We start from the raw sequence: 27,545 nt of genomic DNA on the forward strand, positions 1-27,545 counted from the left end.
CCGTATCCCCTTAAAGGAACATATTCTTGCGTTTCCAGCACTTAGTGCTCGCCTTTGTGCTTGGCATGCACTACCCTCAGTATGGCAGTATGGCTATAGAATTCCCCACAGCGAACCCCTAGAAGACGCATTTTGATATTCCCTCAAAAGGGAACTTCTCAGGTTACGTACACAACTATCAAAGAGAATGGGGAAGTGTTTCCAAACTCTTGACTCGAAGTGTATGTAACTATGGTTCCCTGAGAAGGAAAAGAGACCAGTGTTGTTTTCGTCAACGATGACGATGACGAAATCATTTCGTTGACGCCACTTTTTTTCATGACGATAACGAGACGATGACGAGATAAAAATGGCTCGTTGATGACTAAAACATGACGAGACGTGTGTGAGTTTTCGTTGACGAGACGAGAATAGACCAAAATGTTAGTGGGTGGTCCGTCAGACTTTTCAAATGCATGACATTTCCGCTTATTGTGCATGCCAATTAAAACTTAAAAAGTATCTGATGCTATGGCAAGCTGTTTTAGCATTAAATACTCTTTGCTATACTAGTATGGCAAGCCATTTTAGCATTCCATCCTTGTTTGTCTTTTATGTTCTAAAACATTCCTTCATTATTGTAATTATTGGTGAAAATAGTCGATCCGGAAGCTCACATTGTGTTGAACTATAGATCTGCTATTTTCAGAACTTATAAGTGACACTACCCAACAGCAAAATACTTACTGACCTACATTAATTTGTTAAAAGACTACTTTTTTCCCTTTTTTTGACTAAAAGTAGACTAAAACCTTTTAGACTTTTCGTCGACTAAAACTAGACTAAAACCTTTTTGACTTTTCGTCGACTAAAATTGGACTAAAACTATCACATATAGAAGTGACTAAAATTTGACTAAAACTAAGAAGCATTTTAGTCCAAAAGACTAAGACTAAGACTAAATCTAAGATGTTTGTCAAAAACAACACTGAAAGAGACACGTCCTCTACAATCTTCGCCATGCTTTGGACGCAAGCTTCAGATGAAGAAGCGGATGACATGTTCCCTCTGCGCCCTCTTATACTGTGATCGCGCTGGTAGTGATGTCATAGGCTGTCGCCAGCTAATGTTATTGTCATGTTTAGATGTATGCTTCAAGACACTGGTCACACCAAAGGTGTCCCCATAGCGACCCCTAGAGGACGCAGTGTCTCGTTTCCTTCTCAGGGAACCATGGTTACATGCGTTATGTATATATCAGCCATTCTGCTTTCTATTTATTGGCAATTACCATTAAAAAAAATAAATAAATAACATATATGTTGAGAACTCTGTGTTCTCTGCATTTAACTTTACTCACCTTGTAATGTCTTCCATTAACAGGGAGGGGTCAGGTGGATAAAACTTGACAGCAAAATTAAAATGCCATGAAGATGCTGTAAACACACACACAAGATAAGAAAAAACACACACACAACATGCTTGCATGAGTGATTGACTGATAAACTGTGAATTTTTTCTCATGAACAGGGTTTAAAGGTTGTATCAGCGATTTCTAGCCTGAAACATAAAGTGTCAAATTCAGCTGAGCTTTCTTCACGATCCGCTCGCTGCCTGCCCCATAAATTGTCTGTGAAAAAACCGCGTCTCTCTGGTCAGCCTAGGGTCCGCGATATGCCAAAAAAACAATCGGCACTACCAACCTTTCCACAGATAAACAAACAGTGTTCCAACCAATCAGCGTCAGGGGTTTGGTGTTGTGGACTTTCGCTCTGCCTCCCTCACATCCCTGCACCAGTAGGAAAGTCCACAACACCAAACCCCTGAGGCTGATTGGTTGGAACACTGTTTGTTTATCTGTGGAAAGGTTGGTAGTGCCGATTGTTTTTTTGGCATATCGCGGACCCTAGGCTGACCAGAGAGACGCGTTTTTTTCACAGACAATTTATGGGGCAGGCAGCGAGCGGATCGTGACGAAAGGTCAGCTGAAATTGACACTTTATGTTTTAGGCTAGAAATCGCTGATACAACCTTTAAGTGGTTTTTGCCTGTAGCACATAAAAGGTCAGAGCAAGTGTGTCTCTTTAATGGGCCTTAGTTACTGAACTGGGGTACGTTTCTCAAAAGAATTCTTCGCTAACTATGGTTGTAAGTTTCATTGAACTCTACTGGTAATGACGGAACTTGCGACCATGGATGCTTTTGGGAAACGCACCCTTGATCAGTACTGAACAAGACAGGGCTGTAAACACAGGCTATTTGTTTCAGTAAATCTGATTTGTGTTATTTTTCTAAATAAAATTTAGAAAGGTCTTAAAAAGACAGATAACACCTTTGTGGTTATAGCTTAATATATTATATAATGAATGTAACATTAATTTAAAAACAATATGGTGGCAACAATATGACATTTGGTTCTGTATGATTCAATTAAAATCTTTTTTATGTATCTTAAGCAGTATAAAAAGTAACTAGTTGTGTACTCAAAGTTTTCTACAGCTATACTTAAACTATACTTTTATATACTAGAAAGTGGGCCAATTTAGTCTCAAGGAGTATTGAAATAGTATACTACTAGTACACTTATATTTGTATATTTACTACATGAAGTATGCTTAAAACATACTTAATTAAAGTATACTTAATAAAATAAACTTGGAGTATACTTTATTCTTTTTGGAAAGGAAAAAGGTATGAAAATTAATTCAATAGCAATTCAATTCATTTCTCTTATGAACTCATGATTTAAAACTGCCTATTCAGAATTTTTATGGTTAACGTTTTTTTTATGGTACTCCAGTTTACATGACACATCCATTCATATAACTTGTATACTCACTTCTCATCTGTTTCTTGATCTCTTTGGACAGGTCCAACCAGTTCTGCAAAACACAACAGACACAACTAAATATTAGAGCAACATAAGTCCATTCTGCATTATTGTTTAAGAATGATTGGTCTGTTAAAGAATGGTTAGTCTCTGTTTCTCCATATGACTGAACTGAGTTGCAGGAGGAGATTAAATGTTTTAATTTTGAACATTCATTGAATTTATTTTATTTACATAAAAAAAACTGAAATAACAGTTGAACAGAACTGAGGAACAACTAATGACGTCACAGGTTCAACTTTGGCTAAGCATATGGAAAACGAACTTTGAAGTTGTTTAACCATTTTCTAATATGAATCAAAACACAAATTCAAACCAAAATCTATTTACATTTTTTTTTTGATAAACAAAAAAGGGAGTTCTGTCCCTTGAAGAGTATATATCAGAGTGAGCAGAGAAATGCACAGAAATGGCTGAACAGATATTTACCATTACCAAGAAATTATGTTTTGGTGCCTTTTAAGAATATCTAAAATGTCTGAATTTACTGAAATGTCTCTTGTTGGTTCTGATATGAAATTGTCTGAGATTAAATGATAGAAGCATTTGCAATAGCTCTCTGACCTTTTGGCTGTCAGAATCACTGAAGGTCAAGCCGAAATAGTCCTTTTCCAACAGGTTTAGATGTTCACACACCAGATCCAGGAGAAGCTGCCCCTTACACTGTTTCTGCAAAAATAACCAAAACACAAATTATGGTATGGATAAAACATACAAATAAATTCTGCATGTGCCAGTTAATTATGTAATTAATCACAGAATTAATTTTATTGTCATTCTTATATTTTATTACAGAAGCTCTTAACTAATCTTGCTGTGCATTGAAGCTTTAACATAACTTGCTGTGCATAAAACTTCTAACACAATAAGAATTGTCTTTCTGCATTGCAAATAAGATTACATTTCACTTGAAAGAAACATTTTTTTAATGACCAAGCTTTACTCTTAACATTGCATAATCAAACTCTCTCACTGAGAAAGTAGCTTTACAGCATACAGTACAGACCAAAAGTTTGGACACACCTTCTCATTCAAAGAGTTTTCTTTATTTTCATGACTATGAAAATTGTAGTTTCACACTGAAGGCATCAAAACTATGAATTAACACATGTGGAATCATATTTAATTCTATAAAATATTTAATTCTGTATATACTATATATACTTCTGCACAACACAACTGATGGTACCAACCCTATTTATAAGGCAAGAAATCCCACTTATGTGAAGTGAAAACCATTTCAGGTGACTACCTCTTGAAGCTCATCAAGAGAATGCCAAGAGTGTGCAAAGCAGTAATCAAAGCAAAAGGTGGCTACTTTGAAGAACCTAGAATATGACATATTTTCAGTTGTTTCACACTTTTTTGTTATGTATATAATTCCACATGTGTTAATTCATAGTTTTGATGCCTTCAGTGTGAATCTACAATTTTCATAGTCATGAAAATAAAGAAAACTTTGGTTCAAAGGTGTGTCCAAGGTCCAAAACTTTTGGTCTGTACTGTATATGTGCTTGCATTCTTTTCATTTGCTTATAAAGCACTAACACAGTACTACTGTTTATATACGCTCTTAACTAATCTTACTGTGCATAGAACTCCAAACACATACATTTTGGCTGAGCAAACCTCCCAAAACATTATTTGAAGTCATTATTGTGTACATTGCTATTGAGGAAAGCATTGTATAGACACTCCAAAGAACAGCTTTGCATACATAAAAAATTTAAAAAAGGGTCTCAATAAGTGTACTGAGCTGCAAAAGCAGCTTTCTGTGTGCCAAAATGGAGTGAAACAAACAAGTATAGGCTACTTTGGGCTTTAGGCGTACACTTAAATGGACGAATTACACAAAAATGTGCCAAAATGTCAAGCTTGGTAAGTTTTTACTTAAACACAGTCAGTTATGTCTTAAGTGAGCAAAAATACTTGTGTAAGTAATCAAATGCTTGTCAGTATATTAGATCTGTGCATTCGGTCTTAAAATGACAGCAGCCTAATAAACCTAATTTAATGTTTATCAAACTTGAGAGAATCATTCACTGTTCTTCACTAAAAAGCTTAGGAAATTAGCATCAATGTATATTTAATTCAAAGTGAAGATTTTCAAATTTTTGCTTCAGAGCCGAGTGACTGTATGAGAGTGCAATTCACAAAGCCTAGTGCCTAGTGCCGAGTTTTGTCACGTACATATAAGCTGGTTTTAGCTGGTCATAGCTGGTTAGCAGGCTGGTTTTAGAAGGGTTTTAGCCATGTTCTTAGCTGGTCAGGCTGGAACAACCAGCTAAAGCCAGGCTGGGAGACCAGCTTAAAACCAGCTACTTCCAGCTTAAACAAGCTAAGACCAGTCAACCAGCTTAGGTCAGTTTTAGCTGGTTATTCAGCCTGTTCTTAGCTGGTCAGCAGGCTGGTTTTAGAGGGGTTTTGGCCACTTCCTTAGCTGTTCTGGCTGGGAGACTAGCTAGAACAACCAGCTTAAACCAGCTAAGACCAGCCTAGCCAGGCTGGGAGACCAGCTAAAACCAGCTACTTACAGCTTAAAACAGCTAAAACCAGCCAACCAGTTAGGTCAGTTTTAGCGGGTTTTCAGCCTGGTCTTAGCTGGTCAGCAGGCTGGTTTTAGAGGGGTTTTGGCCACTTCCTTAGCTGGTCTGGCTGGGAGACCAGCTGGAACAACCAGCTTAAACCAGCTAAAACCAGCCAAGCAGCTTAGGCTGGTTTTAGCTGGTCATCCAGCCTGGTCTTGGCTGGTCAGGCTGGTTTTAGAGGGGTTTTTGGCCACTTCCTTAGCTGGTCTGGCTGGGAGACCAGCTGGAACAACCAGCTAAAGCCAGGATGGGAGACCAGCTAAAACCAGCTACTTAAAGCTTAAAATAGCTAAAACCAGCCTAAACTGGTTGGCTGGTTTTAGCTGGTCATCCAACCTGGTCTTGGCTGGTCAGCAGGCTGGTTTTAGAGGGGTTTTGGCCACATCCTTAGCTGGTCTGGCTGGGAGACCAGCTGGAACAACCAGCTAAAGCCAGGATGGGAGACCAGCTAAAACCAGCTACTTAAAACTTAAAACAGCTAAAACCAACCTAAACTGGTTGGCTGGTTTTAGCTGGTAATCCAACCTGGTCTTGGCTGGTCAGCAGGCTGGTTTTAGAGGGGTTTTGGCCACATCCTTAGCTGGTCTGGCTGGAAGGCCAGCTGGAACAACTAGCTAAAACCAGCCTAGCCAGGCTGGGAGACCAGCTAAAACCAGCTACTTTCAGCTTAAACCAGCTAAGTCTAGCCAACCATCTTAGGCTTTTTTCAGCAGGGTGTTGAAAGCAGTTATTTTGAGTTAAATGCCAAATCTTCTCCTCTTATTCAAATTTTACATTGAAGGGGTGAATACAACATATTTGCCCACCAGCAACTATAGTTGCCACACATTTACAATTTTCAAGAAAAAAAAAAAAAAACCTGGGGAAAATAATTGCAGAACATGTTCACATAGGACACTATAATCACATGCATGAACTCATTCAGAAAAATTTGGGCACAAATGGCTTAACCCTCTTTCCCTGATGGAGGGATTGGAAACGTTATGTCCCCTTGCCACAGCCCTGAACCAGAATGCCCTGAATGTAGGGACATGGCCTCGGCTCCTCAGCATAAACATTAATGAGTGAAAGCATGCTGGATGCTTACCAATTTTCATTAGCATATTCTCTTAAACTCAGAGGTGATTGGGTCTCCCAAGTTAGTGCCCTAAAGTCCTCACAACATAACATCTCCTTTCCCTCACTCAGGGACGTTTGTGCATACTGAAACAACAGTGTGAGGGAAAATGTATTTTTGGAATAACCGATTTTAGTTTTGGTTTAGAAATGATTCCAGGCACTGTATGTCAAAGGCTATAGCCAGTGACAAATGCAGTTGATTTATGAAAAGGGTTGTTAGTGCTTCACGTAAGGCATAAAGACAATTGTCATGCAGACACAACTGAAACAACTCTTCCACATACCTCGATATTCTCTTCATAAATAGAACTGTCCAAAAGAGTGACTTTAAAGGGAAGAGTCTTGGAGCGTTTGGAGCCTTTCTGAGGGGATATCGGGCTCTTGTCGGACATTGTTCTGTCTGCTGCGTCTTGTACATCCCTAGAATCATCATGAGGCTTGACATCCTATAATCAGTTTATATTATCAGTTTATATTACATTACGTTATTTTATATTATGTTATATTATAACTTTTCACACCTGTTAATGACTAAACATTGAAGATAAACATGATAAACAAGAATTTAATTGAGCTCTGCTACACCAATTGATTATTTCTGTTTTTTGTTTTTTCTAAAAAATATGAGTTGGACATTTAAAACAATTCCCTACCTCTTTCACCATTTTACCATCTGAGGCTGACTCTGGAACGGTTATTTCAGTATCCTTATGTTGGGGTGGCACCTCAGTCCCAGGCCCTGCCTCAGTCCTCATAGTCGCCTTTCCTGAATAGAAAAAGTATGGGTCATTACATTTTTTTTATTTGCTTTGGTACTGTTTTCACAAGTAAGGTGTACATTTTCAAAGCTCTTAGTACAAAAATCCAAACTCATCACACTTGTAGTACCACTAGTCATTCTTTCAAAACCTGATCTCATCCTTTCATTAAAATTACACATATTTCCATCCACTCAATCATTGTTTTAAAACATAAGATTATTGGGTAACACTTTAGAATACTGTTCCGTCATTAATTCCGTCATAAATGATTAATGCACTACTAACATTATAGTAACTACTAGTAACTAACAAGAAATTCTGATTAACGAATCAGTAAGTAATAGCGCTCAGTTGAAAGTGGTAGTTCACTATTAGCTAATCAGTAACTACTTTTTTTCATATCTCCCAGAGAACTACTAAGAATTACTATATACAGGTTCATAATTAATGTGAATGATGCAAAATGTATAATTAATTCTAAAGTAAAGATCATGTTAACCCACTAGTAATGAGTCAAGAATGACCAAATACTTCAGAAGGGATTACTAATTAGTAACGACTTAAGTAGCGACCCACTAGTAACGACTTAAGTGTTACTAAAGCCATTGGAAGTATTACTATCCAGAACCTTACAAAATCCTCAATAGGTTTGAATGACTTTGGTCATTACTAGAGAGTTATTATGATCTTCACTTTAGAATACTGATCCAAATAATTAGACATTTCTTTTGAAGTATTTGGTACTATCTGAATCATTACTAGTGTGTTACCATAATCTTCACTTTAGGACTAATTATACATTTTGCATTATTCACATTAATTAGAAACGTGTATAGTAGTTCTTAGTAGTTTTCCGTGAGATGTAAAAAAAATAGTATACTGATGGACAAATTGAAATGTATTAAATATATCATTAATAAAAACAAAATATATATGCCAATATTTTCTGTAAAATAAGTAAATTAGCCATTTTTGTCACCATCCCACCTGTTGTCCTTTTTCTCTATTAATTGCATCTCTATCAAACAAATTATATATTGTATGAAAGCTTAGAAGCCCAATAATCAATTTGTGAAAACCATTTTAAAATCAGACATTGTGTTCACATGGAAATGGTACTTTAAAGTCTTTTGCGGCGGTGTCAAGTGTCATATTACAAAATGCATTATGGTCTTTTATAATCTTGAAAATTTAGACATTTGTGACAGAAAAATGCATTCAGTGGAGTTTGGATGGCACCCGGTGGCTGTTTTGGTATAACACCCTAAATAAACGTTCACAGGAAGATGTCAAATGAGTTTACTGTGCTTTGGTAGTTCCAAGGGTGACAAAAATCATGCATGTCACTTCTGCAGGCTTTATATTACTCTGTGAGTCACTCTTTTCATAGCTTTTGCTGGCTCTGAGACACATGCATGTTATTTCTCCTGCTCTTTTACTAGCAAAAAATCACTCCTCACTAAATGAAAACTGTTTTTGAATGTCGGTGTTACTTCTGCTATGTTTTCACACTTAAAACATGATTTGGTATTCCTCTTGTACCATTGTCCCCATTTATGCTAAGAAATAAGTCAGATGGCAGTTGTCTCCCAAGGGGTTCCAATGTTGTCAGCATCAAGTCTGAGTATGATTCAGTAGGCTATATACCACTTTTAATTGTCAGGAAATTACTTGTCTAAACAATTTTGGGTTAATATACTTACCTGTTGATCAAAAATTGGCTTATACCTACAGTACTTTTTCTAAGTTGTATTAAGTAACTTTCAGGAGGGTGTACTCATTTTTTGCAACACATCATTTTATCAGAGGAAAAATCTTGTTTTCTTTACAAAAATATTTTTTTCTTATTAAAAAAATAAAATTTCCCAAGGGCAAGGATTTTAGATATTGCCATTTTATAGGGACATTTTGTTGCTATCACATAGGGTTTACCTGAACCACACACAAACTCACACATACAAAATAAAATTTGGTTCTCCCTAAACTGCAAACAAGTTTTTTTAAACAAAATGCATTCACTGACCACATTTCTCAAAATCCATGAACCTTTTTGTTTGTCATACTCCACAACCCGCAAAACACTGTACATTTTCAGCACATTTTTCAATTGCTAACATATTACTTTCTCTGGCACTGTGGAAAACTGATAAAAGCACATTTAAATCAGAAGGATGCTAGCGTATCCATTTCTGCAGGAATTATATTGAAATACAATTTTTTACCAGAATATTTACTACGAAATTAAATAAGAATTATTTCAAACATAACTAACTGCAAAACCATGCCAGGTGTCTTATTTTTAGTTTTTTTTTTTTCCTTTGTGGTCTTTTCATACAGTTTTTCACAATCGCTAGGACACATTTCTCAATACTTAGATCACTTTTTCAAAACACGGCGAGCACAACATCAGTCTATGTGGGCTAAACTGTGAATCAATTATCATTGCTATGGCACAAAATGCATTCATTGATGACATCTGTCCAATTACATTACAGTTTTTTTTTTCAATTGCTAACAAGCATTGTTCAATACTGAAGCCACATTTTCAAAACTGTTCATACAGACTGCATTACCAAACATGTTTTTTGGCCAAACAGTTGATCTCACCTCCAAAACTCACTCAGACTAACAAAACACTTCATAAAGGTCTCAAAATAAGCTTGTTTCACCATAACACTGGGAACAATTCTCATTCAAAAAACATACACTTGATTCATAACACAGTGATTTACAGTTTTTTTTCAATTGCTAACAAGCATTGTTCAATACTGAAGCCACATTTCCAAAAACCGTTCACACATTCAGCGATACAGAAGTCTATGGGGACCAAACTGTGAATCATTTTTCATTGCTTTCAGACAAAATGCATGCAATGACCACATTTATCAAAATCCACAAACACATTTGTGACTCTGGACCACAAAACCAGTCATAAGGTTAAATTTTACAAAACTGAGTTGTATACATCATATGAAAGCTCAATAAATAAGCTTTCTATTGTTATATGGTTTGTTAGGATAGGACAATATTTGGCCGAGATACATCTATTTGAAAATCTGGAATCTGAGGGTGCAAAAAAAATCAAAATACTGAGAAAATCACCTTTAAAGTTGTCCAAATTAAGTTCTTAACAATGCATATTACTAATCAAAAATTACATTTTGATATATTTATAGTAGGAATTTTACTAAAAATCTTCATGGAACATGATCTTTACTTAATTTCCTAATGATTTTTGGCATAAAAGAAAAATCAATAAATTTGACCCATACAATGTATTTTTGGCTATTGCTACAAATATACCCCAGCGACTTAAGACTGGTTTTGTGGTCCAGGGTCACATTTGTCATTCAGCCACAAAAAAAAAAAAAAAAAACACTATACATTTTCAGCATTTTTCAAATGCTAACATACTGCTTTTAAAACTGATAAAAGCACATTCAAATCAGAACAATGGCAAACTGTCCATTTCTGCAGGAATTATATTGAAATATAAAATCTTAGCAGAATATTGCTTATGAGATTGAATAATAATTATTCCAAACACAACTAAATGCAATTTCAGCTGAAAGCCAAGCCCGATTTCCTATTTTTAGTCTTCTTCCTCATCTACTTTCTGTCTTTCTTGGTTATCGTTCTGTCTTTTTTGGTTATCTTTTGATAAAAGAATGGCTTTGGAATGATTTTGTTTGGAAACATGGATCAGGGAAGACACATTGGTGGGGAAAAAACGAGTGGCAGAGAGAGGGAGGAGTACAACCGTCCATCCATCTATTCATGATATTTTCTAGGGCTGGGTAAAAAATATCGATTCTCCGATTTTAATCGATCTTCAGTTTAACGCAACGATATCCCGAATCGATTCTTAATGCACGTGCTTCACATAAGAGGATATGAATATTCCCCTCTCGTCCTGAAGGTGTCACTAGTGTTCCTGCTGAGAGAGTTTTCTCAACTGCTGGTGATCTAATCACAGCGCAAAGGAGCTGCCTTAGATCAGATCAGAACATGTTGATCAGCTGCTTTTTTTGCAGAAAAATCTGGTGATCAAAAATTATTAGGCTGTAGTTAAGAACTGTTAGTTTTATGGACAGTTAGAATGTTTTGTATATGCAGACAAGGGCTTTATGATTGGCCTGTTTTGAACGTTTTAAATTTAGAAAAATGTTTTATTTCTTAAACATGTTTGAAGTTCTTAATAGATTTCACTGTTGCACATTTACAGTCTTTTTATTTTTTTACAGTAATGTGCATTTTGCAGTTTGTTTACATGGTGTACAATGGATGCACATATTTATGACTTCTTGTTACAGTGTTCATTTAAAATAAAAGTTGTTTAAAACAACTGTGTGCACCCTATTATTAATGTAGATGTGTATTTCAGTAATAAACTTAAGTAGGAGAGTTCCAGTTACCAGCATTTATATCAAAATATGGATCCCATGTCTGCAAAACTAACATTTTAAATGAAATATTGATAGCTAATCGATATCGAATCGAATCGAATCGAAATCGAAATCGAATCGAATCGAAACCATAAAAATAAGAATCGAATTGAATTGCCAAATTGGTCACAATACCCAGCCCTAATATTTTCCCTAGCGCTTGTCATATGTATAGGGTCATGGAGAGGCTGGAACCTTTCCTGGGTCATAGGCAGGAAAACCCTCTGGACATATGGCCAGTCCATCACACACATTTATATTCACACTTACTTAAAGTCTCCAGTTCACTTGCCCTGTATGTCTTTGGATTGTGGGAGAAACCCAGAGGAAACCAACAGTAACACAGAGAGAACATACACACTCCACATAGAAAGGACTCCTGCGGCAACCGGGCCTCCAATACTTCACGTACAGGTTTTTGTTTTGGTATAGAAAGAAATAGGGTGGAAATGCTTTTCTCATTCATTCTTTGTGCTCTAATACAATCAGTAAAATGAAAAGATGTTATTCTTATTTAAATGATCAAATACTTATGCGACAAATCATTCAAAGTTTAAAGACCAAAGTTGACCAAAAACCTGTCAACATTTACAAAATTTACTTGTGAAAAAAAAAAAAAAAAAAACTTAAAAATAAATATAAAAAGTTGTAGTTTTGGAGTCCCAGCTGCTGCAGGAGACCTGTGTGTTCTCTCTGTGTTGATGTTGGTTTCCTCTGGGTTTCTCCCAAAATCCAAAGACATACAGGACAAGTGAACTGGAGACTGTAAGTGAGTGTGAATATAAATGTGTGTGATGGACTGGCCATATGTCCAGGGGGTTTACCTGCCTAAGGCCCCAGCCTCCCCATGACCCTATACATATGACAAGCGCTAGGGAAAATGTATTGAATAGATGGATGGATGTTCAGTACTGTGACGGTTGTACTCCTCCCTCTCTCTGCCACTTGTTTTTCCCCCACCAATGTTTCTTCCCTGATCCATGTTTCCAAATAAAACCATTCCAAAGCCATTCATTTCTCAAAAGATAACCAAAAAAGAAAGAAAGATAAAAAGAAAGAAGGATAACCAAGAAAGAAAGAAAGAAAGAAAGAAAGAAGAAGACTAAAATAGGACATCTGGCTTGGCTTTCAGCTAAAATTGCATTTAGTTGTATTTGGAATAATAATTCAATTTCATAATAAATATTCTGGTAAGATTTTATATTTCAATAAAATTCCTGCAGAAATTGACAGTTTGCCATTGTTCTGGTTTGAATGTGCTTTTATCAGTTTTAAAAATGTATAGTGTTTTTCGAGTTGTGGAGTATGAATGACAAAAGTGTTTGTGGATTTTGAAAAATGTGGTCATTGCCTGCATTTTGTCTGAAAGCAATTCACACGATTCACAGTTTGGTCTGCATAGACTTCTGTATCTCTGAATGTGTGAAGAGTTTTGAAAATGTGGCTTCAGTATTGAACAATGCTGAAAACTGAAAAAAAAACAAAAAAACTGTAATTATAACTTCGACACAAACACTACCAAAACTTTATGTACTAAACAAGCCAGTTTGCACGTTTACATACTGTTTTTAAAACTTTTTTTTTATCGCTAACCTTGTTCCATTCTGAAGCCACATTTTCAAAACTGTTCATGCATTCAGTGAAATATGGCCTAAGCAAACTGTGAATAATTTTAATTTCTTTTAGACAAAATGCATTCATTGACCACATTTATCAAAATCAATTAACACTTTTGTCATTCATACTCCAAAACCTGCAAAACACTATATATTTTTAACACATTTTTTCAAATGCTAACACACTGCTTTCAAAACTGATAAAAGAACATTCAAATCAGAACGATAGGAAACTGTCCATTTCTCAAGCAATTATATTAGAATAAAAAATCTTAGCAGAATATTTACTATGAAATTGAATAATAATTATTCCAAACACAACTAACTGCAATTTCAAATTTCCTATATATATATATATATATTTTTACAGCAGTATAGATACTGTATATTACGCTGCTGTCACCAAATACACAGATCTAATATAAACATGTGATTTCTTTGTTAGTTGTTTAATTTCACAGACATGATTGTCTGTGATTTTGTAACTTAAAGGGGTCATCGGATGCAAAACTAACTTTTACATGTTGTTTGAACATTAATGTGGGTTGGCAGTTTGTGTACACAAACACCCTACAATGATAAAAATCCACCCAGTGCTATTTTTTGAATCTTTAAAAGTAATATACCCTTTTTAAGGCTGCTCAGACAAAGACCGCTCTCGTGATAGTTGATTGACATGAGCACCTTACCTTAGACCCGCCTCACCGAGCTGAAACAGTCCATTCGTCATTGTGTGACTCAGGTGCAGGGGAAGACAAGAATGTCTCATATTGAGCGATTGAGGTGTTCTGTTGTTGGATGTAATAATGAGTATAGCAGTCCTCATTTACTCCCGACATCTGAGCCGCTGAAGACACAGACAATTAACGCTACTTTCGTTTTTAAAAGGAAAGCGCCGATCCCGATCTACATTACATCTATGTTCATGCAAATCGTTCCTGATGCAGCTTCACCCACAGCAGAAGTGAGTATAAGGGTTTTTATGCATCTTTGCAAATGGCCTTTCTTAATAATGTGCTTGTTGGCATGTTTCGCTGCTAAATGCAGCTAAAGTAAACATTACGGCTCATCATCCCAGGCGGAGAGGGCCGGGGCCAGCAGAGCTCCTTTGCATTTAAAGGGGCATGCAATAAAAGGAGTTGATTTTTTGCAGAGCTGATTTTGACAAGGTAAAAGGGAGTTTTTTACACTACTATTGAGAATTTTTAACCAAAGTATATTATAGACTTTTTATTAAGACCCTAAAGAATCACATGAACTTGTGGAAAATGGACATCCGATAACCCCTGTAAGCATGCACAACTTAAAGTTGTGTGTGAAAAATAACTTTTAGTAGGAGTTTAGTACTCACATGCCCTGACAGCCAATTTCTGTCAGTGTGCTTCGGAGATGTGCGCTCAGAAAACCATATATTAGAAGTTTAAACTGATATTGTTTTAAAATGCATGTTTTCAGCGTGATAAGACAGGATAATCAAGACCAAATAAGTTTTTTTTAGCAGTTACGAGGTGTAATGGTGCAGCTTTATTTTAGAAAAAGACGATGTGGAACAGCAGCTAATTTGCATTTAAAGATGTATGCAAGAAAACTGTGTTTCTGCTTCCACTTAAAATAGCAATAATAGGATATAATACATGATCTGTGGGGTATTTTGAGCTGAAACTTTACAGACACATTCTGGAGACACCTGAGACTTATATTACATCTTGTAAAAAGGGGAATAATAGGTGCCCTTTAAGTTAAATGTTCAAAACAAACTCCAATTAGAAATGTTTAATTCCAATATAGTCCTGCCTGGCATGCACTGTAATCCATTGCCTCCTTCTCACAAGAAAATACTTGTTCATAGGTGTGGTACTTTGTAATGGATGTGACAGGTTACATAGTTGGGCGTAACTGGGTGTACCATGTACACTTTCAGTACTCTTCCAAGCAGTTCACTTGGAAGAATGGTGTGAAAGAATAGAAACTTGTATAAGAAAAGAGCACAACAGTGACAACTTTTCCCAGTAGTCTTGGTTTTCAAAAGAATTTTGGTAACATTTTAGTATAGGGACAAATTCTCACTATTAATTAGTTGCTTATTAGCATGCATAGTACTAGTGTACTGTTTATTTGTACTTATAAAGCACATATTCGGCATGAACATATTATACATCCTGAATGCTACCTAATACCTATATTTAACAAGTGACAACTACTATAATAAGCAATAATTAGAAGTTTATTGAGGCAAAACTCATAGGGCCAGATTTACTTACAGCTTGTGCCAACCGTCTTTTGGCCTTAAAATAGTACTGTCAGGATTTACTAAAGATGCACAAAGAAGAATTAGCTCTGAAAATGCGTAAACACAGTTACACTGAATATACATGTGTAGGAGTTTCCCTTTCAGATGCAAAATTTATGGGAGGAGAGTATTAAAATAAATCAACATGATTTACTAACATTTGTGCTCGTCAAATTACTAGTATTTGTGGCATTATTTAATGCCCCCAAAAAAGCATGTCTTAAAGCAGGCTGTTATGGGATGACAGAGACGTGAAGCGGGCCGATCCATGAGCAAGCTTTTATTAAAGGGGTCATGGATGCCCATTTTCCACAAGTTGATATAATTCTTTAGGGTCTTAATGAGAAGTCTATAACATACTTGGGTTAAAATTTCTCAATAGTAGTGTAAAAAACACTCTTTTTACCTTGTCAAAATCAGCCCTTTTTAATGCAAGCTATTCTGTTGCATGTTCCTTTAAATGCTAATGAGCTCTGCTCACCCCGTCCCTCTCTGACATGGAATGATAAGCCGTAATGTTTACTTTAGCCGTGATTAGCCGCGAAACTTGCTAACAAGCACATTATAAAGAAAGGCCATTTGCAAAGATGCATAAAAAACCTTTATACTCACTTCTGCTTTAGGTGAAGCTGCATTACGAATGATTCGCACGGACAGATGCATATGAAGATCGGGATCGGCGCTTTCCTTTCATAAACAAAAGTAATGTTAATCCTCTGTGTCTTCAGCGGCTCAGATGTCGGAAGTAAATTAGACTGCAATGTTTATTATCACATCCAACAACAGAACACCTCAATCGCTCAATCTGAGACATTCTTGTCTTCTCCTGCACCTGAGTCACACAATGGCGATCGGAGTCGGACTGTTTCAGCTCGGTGAGGGCGGGTCTAAAGTAAGGTGCTCATGTCAATCAACTATCGTGGGAGCGGCCTCTGTCTGTGTGTCCTCACACTGACAAGAAGCTGAGAATGGCCTGATTGTAAAAAGGGGATATTATTTTTTAAGATTAAAAAAATACCACTGTGTGGATTTTTATTATTGTAGGGTGGTTGTGTACACAAACTGCCAACACACATTAATGTTCAAACAACATGTAAAAGTGAGTTTTGCATCCAATGACCCCTTTAATAAACATGGTTAAGGTACAGACAGGGTCGAACACCGGCAAACAGGCATACAGAGCGCAAGACACAAGAGTAATCCAGGAACAGGCCAAGGTCGATCAACGGCGAACGTAATCCAGGGGGCTAGGCAAAAGGGTAATCCAATAAACAGGCGAGAGTTCCAGGGCAGGCAGTGATACAGACAAGACGAGATAAACCAGGAAAGAATCTAGACATGAAAAACAGACTATGAACTAGACTGGACTAGGGAAACTAACCGGAGTGGCTCTGTGAAGTTGCTATCGCTATGAGAGTGATAAATGCAGACCATACTCGGCCCTGTATAGCGGGAAGGGCCTTGTATTTATACAGTGTCTGAATGGCTGCAGGTGAAAGTGCAATCTGTGGAATGGAACATGGGAAGTGTAGTCCGGGGTGAAGTGTAATAGTATGTGTAGTGCGAGAGTCAATGAAATCGGACAGTGACCTCTGGTGGCGAGCAGACAGAAGACCATGGACAGGATTCATGACACAGTCATAAATTTGTAAAAAAAAATAATAATAATAATAAAATAAATAAATAAATCAGTTTGCCATGCCCATGATGAAATGCACAGGAAAACACAGATCTCTCACTAACAGGTTTGCCAATATTATATAAAAATAAAATAAATAAATTATTGTTAATACTTGTTTAAAGAACCATAAACAATTACTGTACATGTACCTGTGGAACAGTCAACTACAGAGACATCAGAGCTAGCGACAAATGTTGGAAGGACTTGTCGAGATAAGGCTTTTCTTGGCAGGGCACATGAGCACTGACTGCCTGGTGATCACCTGGTCCTCATAACTCAGAAAACATATGAGCAACTTTTTAACCATAGATTTGAAGTATAAATGACTGCAGTCACATCTGAAAAGTCTTTAAACTACAACAGCAGTAGTATTTCAAAATGACAGCATGTTTTCTCCAGACAAGTGGTGTCCTAGTGCTAATAGAATAGTACACTTTTAAACTGAGAAATATAGTCACACCAGATATATTTTACTAGCTACAGAGACTGAACTTGAAGCCAAATGTGACGGTACCAGCAGGACATCTGTCGCTTTTCTGCCCTCTACTGTAGTCCTATGATCATCTCATCATCTGCAAATCGCTGTCCAAAGCCATGCCCCCTGAACGCATCTACACACACACAGACCAGATGACCAGAGACAGCATTACTACAATACATTGTAGCAACACAGAGTTGAAATGTTCAACAGCCCAGATAGGAAAACTGTGATTTGCTAATAATGCAAAGGAAACGAGAAGATGGTGTATTTTCCCCGAGTTTAATAAAACGCCTCATCCGTCGACACACTCGTCCACTTACATGGGGATCGAGTGAGGAAAAATGTACACAAGCATGCATTCAACTCAGGTCACAAACAGAAAGGAAATAAATTAAGTAAAGAGAGACAGATGTTGGTAGAGCGAGTCATCTCTTCACCTTTCCAGAAGATACAGACACACGCACATGCACAGTTGTCAGTCTGCCACAGAACTACCGTAAATGCTCTAGTGGCCGTTACAACATCATATATCATTAACCGTGAGAACACTTTATAGTACAGTTAGTAAACATATTACAATACCAGGAAGGAAGATCAGGCTGTTGATGTTTGCCTGCCATTCTCGCTCTGTCTGCACAGCATACGTGAATGTGCAGATGACATATGCTGTCTGTGCTAACAGGTTGCGGAGAGGTATGCAAATACACATGTTGACTGGCAGGTACGACAGCCATGTTCGAACCGGATATTTTGATTGAACGAACATTTTTTGGCCCTACGCCTTCCACACAATATATAAATACATATAAATACATTTAGACCACTTAACTAACCACTTGATTGCTTTCAGTTTCAACCAGCATAACAAAAAATGTTTCTGAAGACAAGACCCCTTTGTCATCCAAGATGTTCATGTCTTTCTTTCTTCAGTCATAAAGAAATGCTGTTTTTTGAGGAAATCATTTCAGGATTTCTCTTCATATAATGGACTTCTATGGTGCCCCCGAGTTTGAACTTCCAAAATGCAGTTTAAATGCAGCTTCAAAGGGCTCTAAACGATCCCAGCCGAGGAAGAAGGGTCTTATTTAGCGAAACAATCGGTTATTTTCTAAAAACAAACTTTTTCATCTAAACTCTCATCTTGCCGAGCTAGATAAGACGAGCATTTGAGGTTAAGAACTATATAAATTGAATTAAAAAAATAAATAACCCATCGTTTTGCTAAATAAGACCGTTCTTTCCTCAGCTGTGATCGTTTAGAGGCCTTTGAAGCTGCATTTTGGAAGTTCAAACTCGGGGGCACCATAGAAGTCCATTATATGGAGAGAAATCCTGAAATGTTTTACTCAAAAAAACATAATTTCCTTACGACTGAAGAAAGAAAGACATGACCATCTTGGATGACAAGGGGGTGAGTACATTATCGGTAAATTTTTGTTCTGAAAGTGAACTACTCCTTTAACTTGAAAACACCTAGAGTGTATATATATGTCAGTGAATGTACATGCTATAGGGTTGACTAGTAGCCTATGTCAGTGGTTCCCAAACTGGGAGCACGGAGTTATGATAAGGGGGGCGCAACAAGGCTAGTGTACAGTCAGCCGATTTTTATAGAGATTCGAAAGAGATAAACAGCCGAAAATATCTGCTGCGCCGCCCGGCAGTATTCAGCGCGCACTGTTCAATGTGTCACGCTCTGATCAGTATCCCGCTCTATGAATGTGCGTTCCGTTGAGTTGCTCACGGCCCATATGAATGCTCCACTCGTGTACCGCTGTACATACTGTGCTGTAACCATAGGCGGATTAACCATATGGGCAATTGGGTAAGTGCCTAGGGGCACCACGTCCAGGGGGGGCACCACGCAAATAAATTTTCTCCGGTAAGACGTCTGTTTAGCCATGGCCTATATATAACCTTTCATCAGAACGTACTAAGTCAGTGGATGCGCAATCTATCACCAGGTGCACACAAACTGCGTGAACCTGTGTGCTTTCATTTTGACGCCTATATATTACTCAACCAGATTCTAGGAGCATGCTGTGCAGTGCGTTGTGCAAATCCTGTCTATTTATTTGCAAATAATTAAATAACAAAATAATTTTTGTTATTCTGTAAAAGGGGGGCCCGGCAGAAAAAGTTTGGGAACCACTGGCCTGTGATGTATTTGTGAATGATTCAGGAATAGACATGACATTAATATTATATATGTGACCCTGGACCACAAAACCAGTCTTAAGTCGCTGGGGTATATTTGTAGCAATAGCCAAAAACACATTGTATGGGTCAAAATTATTGATTTTTCTTTTATGCCAAAAATCATTAGGAAATTAAGTAAAGATCATGTTCCATGAAGATATTTTGTAAATTTTCTACCATAAATATATCAAAATGTAATTTTTGATTAGTAATATGCATTGCTAAGAACTTAATTTGGACAACTTTAAAGGTGATTTTCTCAGTATTTCGATTTTTTTGCACCCTTAGATTCCAGATTTTCAAATAGTTGTATCTCGGCCAAATATTGTCCTATCCTAACAAACCATATATCATTAGAAAGCTTATTTATTTGGATTCAATATGATGTATACATCTCAGTTTTGTAAAATTTAACCTTATGACTGGTTTTGTGGTCCAGGGTCACATATTAATATTTGATGAATATGTAATCCACCTTTCATGCAAGTTTTTAGATTTTTGTTAGATCTTTTTTTTTGGTAAAGGAGGGTATCTGAACAGGGAAACCAACAAATTTTTCTCTCAACAATTCTCTCAATGTTATATAATCTACAAAATATATATCTGTCTATAAATGTATACAAATTAATACATAATCATTATGGATGATGATGACGACGATAGTGGCATCATTCAATTCTATTATAAACATTCTAACATTCATTCGAAGCCGCTGTGAAGCACACTTTAGAGATACAGGTGAAGTTTGTTAATTGTTTCAGAGATATGTGACTGTGCTCACAACTGATTGGCCCAATATCCGTTTTTGATTGAAAACATAACCTGCCCTTAAGCAGGTTAGTCATAAAGCATCTCTGTCTGCTATGGTGCACTATGAATGTAGAGTTTTGTAAAATCATATTCATCTTGGTGGTAAAGAAAATACAGAGATACCGTAAATTAAACAGACACTTACCTGGCCAGATGGTTAAACCCACTTTGTACTACAGGCCACAGGAGATTTTGGGGCAGGACTGCTGTTTGGCTGAGCAGTAGCAGTTGGGGAAGTGATTGGGAAACCTGTTTAAAAACAATTTTAAATCATTATTTTTGCACTTCCATTTGGTCCCATTAAAATGCAAATTACACGCTTCACCTTTTCAATACATAACTTTTCTTTTTATTTCAGCTTTATTTTTGGCTCAGTGACGATACATTCAACCAATATGAAAAATTATAAACATAACCCCACATCCATCCCTCAAGATGATTTCAGGTTTCTCATTGGTTTGTTGGCATGTAGGTGATTTCATGTGCAAGAAAAGCTGTGCACAAATGTCTCACCTAAGTGAAAAAGTGCATTGTTGCCAGATCTTGATTACCAACAAAAAAGAAGTAATTTATGCAAAATAACTCCATGAAAGACACCTTGCTGAACATAAAAGGCTAAAACAAATCTGAATCAGCCCATGAATCAATGGTATGTCTAGTGCAAAAAAAGGCAAGGCTAATTAGCATAACACCATGCCTAAAGGTCATACAAGGAGGTGAACTAGACTTCTTATGGGGGTGCTTTGCTGTTACAGGAAGTGGAAATCTCGACATTATGGATTTTGTGAAGTATCATGCCATTTTGGCAAAACAAATTGGATGCCTTTAATGTATAGACTGATGCTTATTGATCAATGGACCTTTCAGCAGGACACCATCCCATTGTATACATCCAAATCTACTGAAGCTTGGCTCAGGGATCAGTCAAAGAATGTATTTAAGTGGCCTGTTCAATCTTTAGATTTAAACCTCCTTAAAATATCTGGTGGGATTTGAAGAAAGCAGTGGCAACATGAAAACCAAAGATTATCTGGAAGCCTTTGCATGGGGAGGAATGGTCAAAAATAGCAGAGAGGTGAAACAATTAGGGCTGCAACTATCAATTATTGTGATAATCGATCAGTTGGTCGATTATTTTTACGATTAATCGATTAATTGGCTTAAATCCCTTCTTTTTTTTTTGACTAAAATCGCAATATTTCACATCCTGCCCAATGTCCTTCAAACAAACGTGTCAACTGAATGTTACGAAAACAGTGATTAATTTATTAGACCACCGGTCGTAATAAAGAGAAAAGACAAATATCTGAAGAAAAACACTACAAAGCGCTTGACTATTTTTTTCACAGATAACCGCAATAATTATAGCATTAGAAATAGCCTACTGTTACTAAAAAGCTTATTGCATATTGCATATTGGAGGACTAACCAACACAGAAAGCTAAAAAAATATTTTGGTAATCACCAATACTGTTAGTTTGGAGCAGCAGTGGCACAGACCTTACATAATTTGTTGAACACCTTACATAAATTTGTTTTATTAAATTTGTTAAGCACTGTATAAAGTGAACAAAGTTTAAATCTCTACATTAAAAATGAAAGGAATAGCCTAATACAGTGGTTCTCAACTGGTTTGGCCATGGGACCCACAGTTTTACATTGTCATCAAGCCGCGACCCAAATTTTTAGGAACTATAATATCATTTTTGGAATTATAATTAATTTGTATTTATTTGTTAACATACACAAGTAGTGACAGATAAATCATAAGAAAATCACCAAGACTTACAAATAAACAATATTTTATTGCTGTCATTTAACAAAATGTATCAAATTATAGAAATATTACTTGCGCTTCGACATATTTGTTGCTATAATTAAATGAAATTTCACATGTCAAACGGTACGGTTGTCGCACACGCATTTCAAAATAAAAGTCCGTTATTGTCGCGCACATTTCAAAATAAAAGCCCGGTAAAGGCAAAATAAGTTAAAAATTAAACTTTTGTTGTTTTTTTGACCACACACTCCGCGACCCACTGAAAATGTCCCCGCGGCCCACTTTTGGGTCGCGACCCACCAGTTGAGAAACACTGGCCTAATACAGATAATAAAGATGAATAAAAACAAACTCAGTGTTAAGCAACAGGTAAGAAGAATGTTCTGCAGTAACACGCGTTCACGTTGATCAAAGTCTCGTTTACTGTCATTTCTTTATATAAAAAGCAGCTATGAAGCATCTGATATTTATATATCAGATAATTCACACTGTTATCCCTTTCCAGTTCATACTCTTCATATATATATGTGCACTACAAGTTTTCTTTTAAACCTAAATGTAACATTCAGCAACATATTTCAGGACAATTAATGTTTTTGCGATGTTCCGGCTGTCTGACGCTCATTCAGTAAAGATTTAAACTTAACACAGACTGTCTGGATGGACTTTTATGCAAAAATGGAAATGCTTTTGTGAATTTCTGACACTTACAGATAAGGATATGACCATAAACTGAAAGCTTTTATGCTGAGGATGCAAACGAATCTGTCAAAGCGCCTCACAGGTTGCTTTTTACGCTATTAGCTTAAAGTTTAAAATAAAGAATTCTCATGTTTTGGGCAGCTTGGATCACGTAACTCTCCTGCAGCAGCATCTCATTCTGTTTCCTCCACTATTTTTAGATGCATTGTGTCTATAGAAATGCGTCATTCAGAGCTGTAATTTGACATGACCCTCTGAAGTTGTACATACACTGTGGGCGGACCCGATTAATCGATAATGACAATAGGTGTCGATGATTTTCATTATCGATAATAATCTTTTTTACCGATTAGTTGTTGCAGCCCTAGACAATCATTATTTATTAGAGGTTATAAAGAATACACGATTTCTCTACAAAATGTAACTTTTGGGGGTTAAATAATTTTGTACACAAATGTTTTTTTTTTTCCATCAACTTTAAATCCTTAGAATCACTCAAATGTTTGTTAATAAGCATTCTAGCTACTTACTCTAGTTACAAGTTACTTTGGAACAGTATGGTGGAAAAAAATGTTAACAAAGAATCGAGTCATTTCATAGAGTTACAGATGTATGTGGCCATGGTTGGCATGTGCGTGGTTGCCAAGCGGAGATCCTGTCATAGAGAGCAAAAGACAGTTTTCTTAAAAACAGTAAGACAGTGTTGTCTCACACAGTGCCTGTCATACACTGCCAGACTCATATGAGGCTCTCCAGCAAACTAAATCCCTCCCTCCAACTGGTTTTGTCTTTGAGAAAGGAGGAGGAAGATAGCGAGAGACAGGGAATTTGGGGTAAAAAGAGGAAGACAGAAAATCAGAAAATAACATTAGCAACACAAAAATTGTTTTTTCACAAATAGATGTAAATTACAACACAACCACGTCGTACTTAATGAGAGTTATTCTAAATTAAATCCCCCATGATCTTTTAAAATATAAGGTCATTGTGTTATAAAAACATACTATAAGTTTAGAACTCAACAAATTAGTTTATTAGCCCAAATGACTTGCTTATTACTTCCAGGTTTTTATTAGGTAATAAGGTTGAAAATAAGGTTGAAAAAGGATAATACATAATCTTTAAAGTGCCTGCACAGTCTACTACTACATCACCTCTTTGATGAAGTAGCATGTTAGTGAAGTGATATTCTAGCCTACAACATAATCAATGATACTATCTTCACTACACTTTCTTATTTACACTATGCTTGTAATGTTATGATGAAAGCATTTGTAAGAGTGCAGAAATTGAGTTGCAATGACAAGATCAAACATGGCTGTAATTTGACACAGTGCAAAAGGCTGCAAATGTTTATGCAATAGGAGTAGATATAACTATAAATATAATGCTATAATCAACATTTCATGGTTAGTTAATGTCAGCAGCTGTAAAAATAGTAAAAACAAAGTCAAAGTTCCAGTTTCATGTGTAATACTTCATATGCAAAGTTGCCCAAATGCAAATGTTACCCAATCATAGTGGTGGGCATTTACACTGTAGTCCTAAAAAAGACACACCTTTATACATGATGTGTTTAAATCTGAGGGCTAAAATCAGGGTAGAAAATTGCCTCATTATTTCTAAATTATGATGGGTTTTTTTTCCATAAAAAATACTACCCACATTAAAAGTTTACTGTGGGAAACATTTAAAAAAAACTGCAATTCATGTGTTGCAAATGGCTATATATTCAGATACTCTTAGGTATCAGTTATATTAGTTCAGTTAGTTCAGACTGTTGGACTATTCAATGACTATGGACTGTTACTGCCCCCTTAAAGAAAGACAGAGTATGCTAGAATGTGTTGAAAGTGCGTCATAAGAAGCGTCAGTTGGTGTTACGAATCCGTAGAGTGTGCAGTGCACGAGAGTTTTACTCATTTCCTAGAGAGCGGTGTTATTTAATGTACGTGCATCTAAAACTAAGTTTCTATGTTTAGTGATCATATTTAACTTGGTGTTAATGGATTTTTACCATAATTATGTTTTGTTGAGTTATTTAATTAATATGGCCTATATGGCCAACCAACCTGTGTGTATATACACTATCTAATTGCATGATTATAACTGTTTATATGGTTCTTTCCTATTGTTTATATAAAGCAGAAGTATATTTGTCTTTCATTAAGTGTATTTGAACAGAATTTAGACGATTTGACGACATTCTGTGCGATGTCATTAGTGCAGGAACTATACTAAAGTAAAGACCAATACTTCTGGTTATGTTCTAATGTCTTTCTAACTATTAATATTGTTAATCCTTTCAATTGTTTATTGTTTTATTATGCTATGGCAAATAAATAATTTGACGTACTTATTCCCAACTCCTTATTAAGCTTTAAGTTACATCTCAAATGATAAGGGATCAACTTATAATCATCAACGCATTCTCTCAGATGGCCTGGGTATGCGGAGCATTAGCAGCTTATATGGACGGAACGCCACTGATGCACAGATCTATTTCGATATATCAGATGTTTTGTCCTGCTCTGAAAACATAACTGACTGTCTGTACAGTTTCGTATAAAACTATTCGAAAATGTAAGTGCATTTAACCGCATCTGCAATCGAGCTTTAGGACGAACAAACACAAAGCGCAAGTCTGTCAGTGCGCGAGTTTTGTGCATCTAATAATATTGCTTTTCAAACAGCACAAATAAAAGCATATCTTAAGTAAAACACGGCGGGTGGAAGTACACACTGTCAAGCAATGCTCACGTGTCGCACAAATTCTGTGCAATTAAGCCTGTCGTGTCTGTAGCGCGCACACTTGCCATATGCGGGGGAAATAAACAAGCTCAGAATCGATTCTGAAATATTTTGAATCAATTCAGAATCGTTAAAGAGAGAATTGCGATGCATCAGAGAATCGATTTTTTCTCCCACCCCTACTAACTACAGTAACTACAGAACATTTGGTCCTTCGAGCTGGAGCCAGTAATTGCTGAGGATTGTAGAAGATGTTTCCAGACCAGAAGATCAGAGTAGGACAACCAGCTGATCTGCGTCCTAAACATTGAATACAGCCTCCAGCCTGGTTAGAGGATTACAAGGTTTCTCTCCCCAGCTATCACCAACAGTCTCCAGATGCACATGCGTTCCCTCATCCCAGAGGGTTACAGGGCCCTCACGCTGAAAGGGTAGCTGAGATGGCTCCTCTCACTTATCAGCCACTGAGCGACTATGCCACCAGGACAGACCAGAGATTCTTAAGCCGCTCATTATACATCACACCAAGATACAAGTGCACACCTGTATCTCACCCAGTCGCAATGGAGGATGTGTCAGAGATTCTGAGAACGGTTCAGGAGCTTAAGCGAGAAAATCAACTGCTTCAGACTACCATGATGGATATGCTCACCTATAACAAGGCTGTTGTCCAAGTTGCCCCACGATTTACGAGCTGAGTTCAAAAGGTATGTGTACCCCTTGAATGTTCGCATCCCCATTCTTCTACACTTTGCAGACTGGCTTGAATATGAGCTGAAAATACAGGAAAGTGGGTTTGAGTTTTCTTGGCAGAGACAGAAAGGAACGCCCTAACCAGAAAAAAGATAGCTGCAAAGACTTTAAGTCCACCAGGACAGCAGCTAAATTTCATAGTGCAGACCCTGCTCCCAATATCACATCTTCAGGAGAGTCCAGTTCAAGAGTGGCTAAACCTCAGGACAAACCAAAACTGTTCTGCCCCTACTGCACAAATACACAAATTCCACGAGAACGAGCCCTCTCCTCTTCCTGTCTGATGGATCAGGACGACTTTTGAGGTTCTGGGTCCAGCACTACACACGGGGTGGAGACCTTGACGCTATGGGAAGGGATACTTCCTAGCCAATCGGGGGCATTGTTAAAGCCCAAGCTCCTGTTTAGGCAGAGGCTGTGGCGGTGCCGGTTTTGCAGACTGTTGGGTGGATGCAGTGGGTGACTTGAAACAGTCGCCGAGCTGAGGCGCTTAGGCAGGACATGACGCAGAGCCTGCAATGTGTTTTGTGCCTCAGTGAAGCACTCTGTGAAACCGTCCACAGCCGGGCCAAAAATCCCTTGGGAGAGACAGGGGAGTCCAGGGGAAGGTCTTCCGCTGCTGGTGGCTTCTTTCATAGCGGAGAACGAGGAGAGCAGGTAAGCAGTCTTTTTCTTCTTTTGCTTCTTCTGCTTCATAGTA

At 37.0% G+C, this 27,545-nt stretch overlaps 1 protein-coding gene across 1 annotated transcript in view; it reads right to left on the minus strand.

Moving 5' to 3' along the window:
• Positions 1 to 27,545, minus strand: part of LOC141294223 (band 4.1-like protein 1) — a 90,874-nt gene that overhangs the window by 41,930 nt on the left and 21,399 nt on the right. Inside the window, exons 2-7 of the mRNA XM_073826304.1 lie at positions 21,005 to 21,108; positions 7,230 to 7,342; positions 6,861 to 7,022; positions 3,434 to 3,538; positions 2,819 to 2,861; positions 1,340 to 1,415 (exon numbers count right to left, since the gene is read on the minus strand). Of these exons, the coding sequence (XP_073682405.1) occupies positions 1,340 to 1,415; positions 2,819 to 2,861; positions 3,434 to 3,538; positions 6,861 to 7,022; positions 7,230 to 7,331 (488 nt within the window). The 5' untranslated portion in view covers positions 7,332 to 7,342; positions 21,005 to 21,108. The remainder of the gene's footprint in view (positions 1 to 1,339; positions 1,416 to 2,818; positions 2,862 to 3,433; positions 3,539 to 6,860; positions 7,023 to 7,229; positions 7,343 to 21,004; positions 21,109 to 27,545) is intronic.

The sequence above is a fragment of the Garra rufa genome, chromosome 20 (assembly GCF_049309525.1).
Source record: "Garra rufa chromosome 20, GarRuf1.0, whole genome shotgun sequence".
Taxonomy (NCBI): domain Eukaryota; kingdom Metazoa; phylum Chordata; class Actinopteri; order Cypriniformes; family Cyprinidae; genus Garra; species Garra rufa.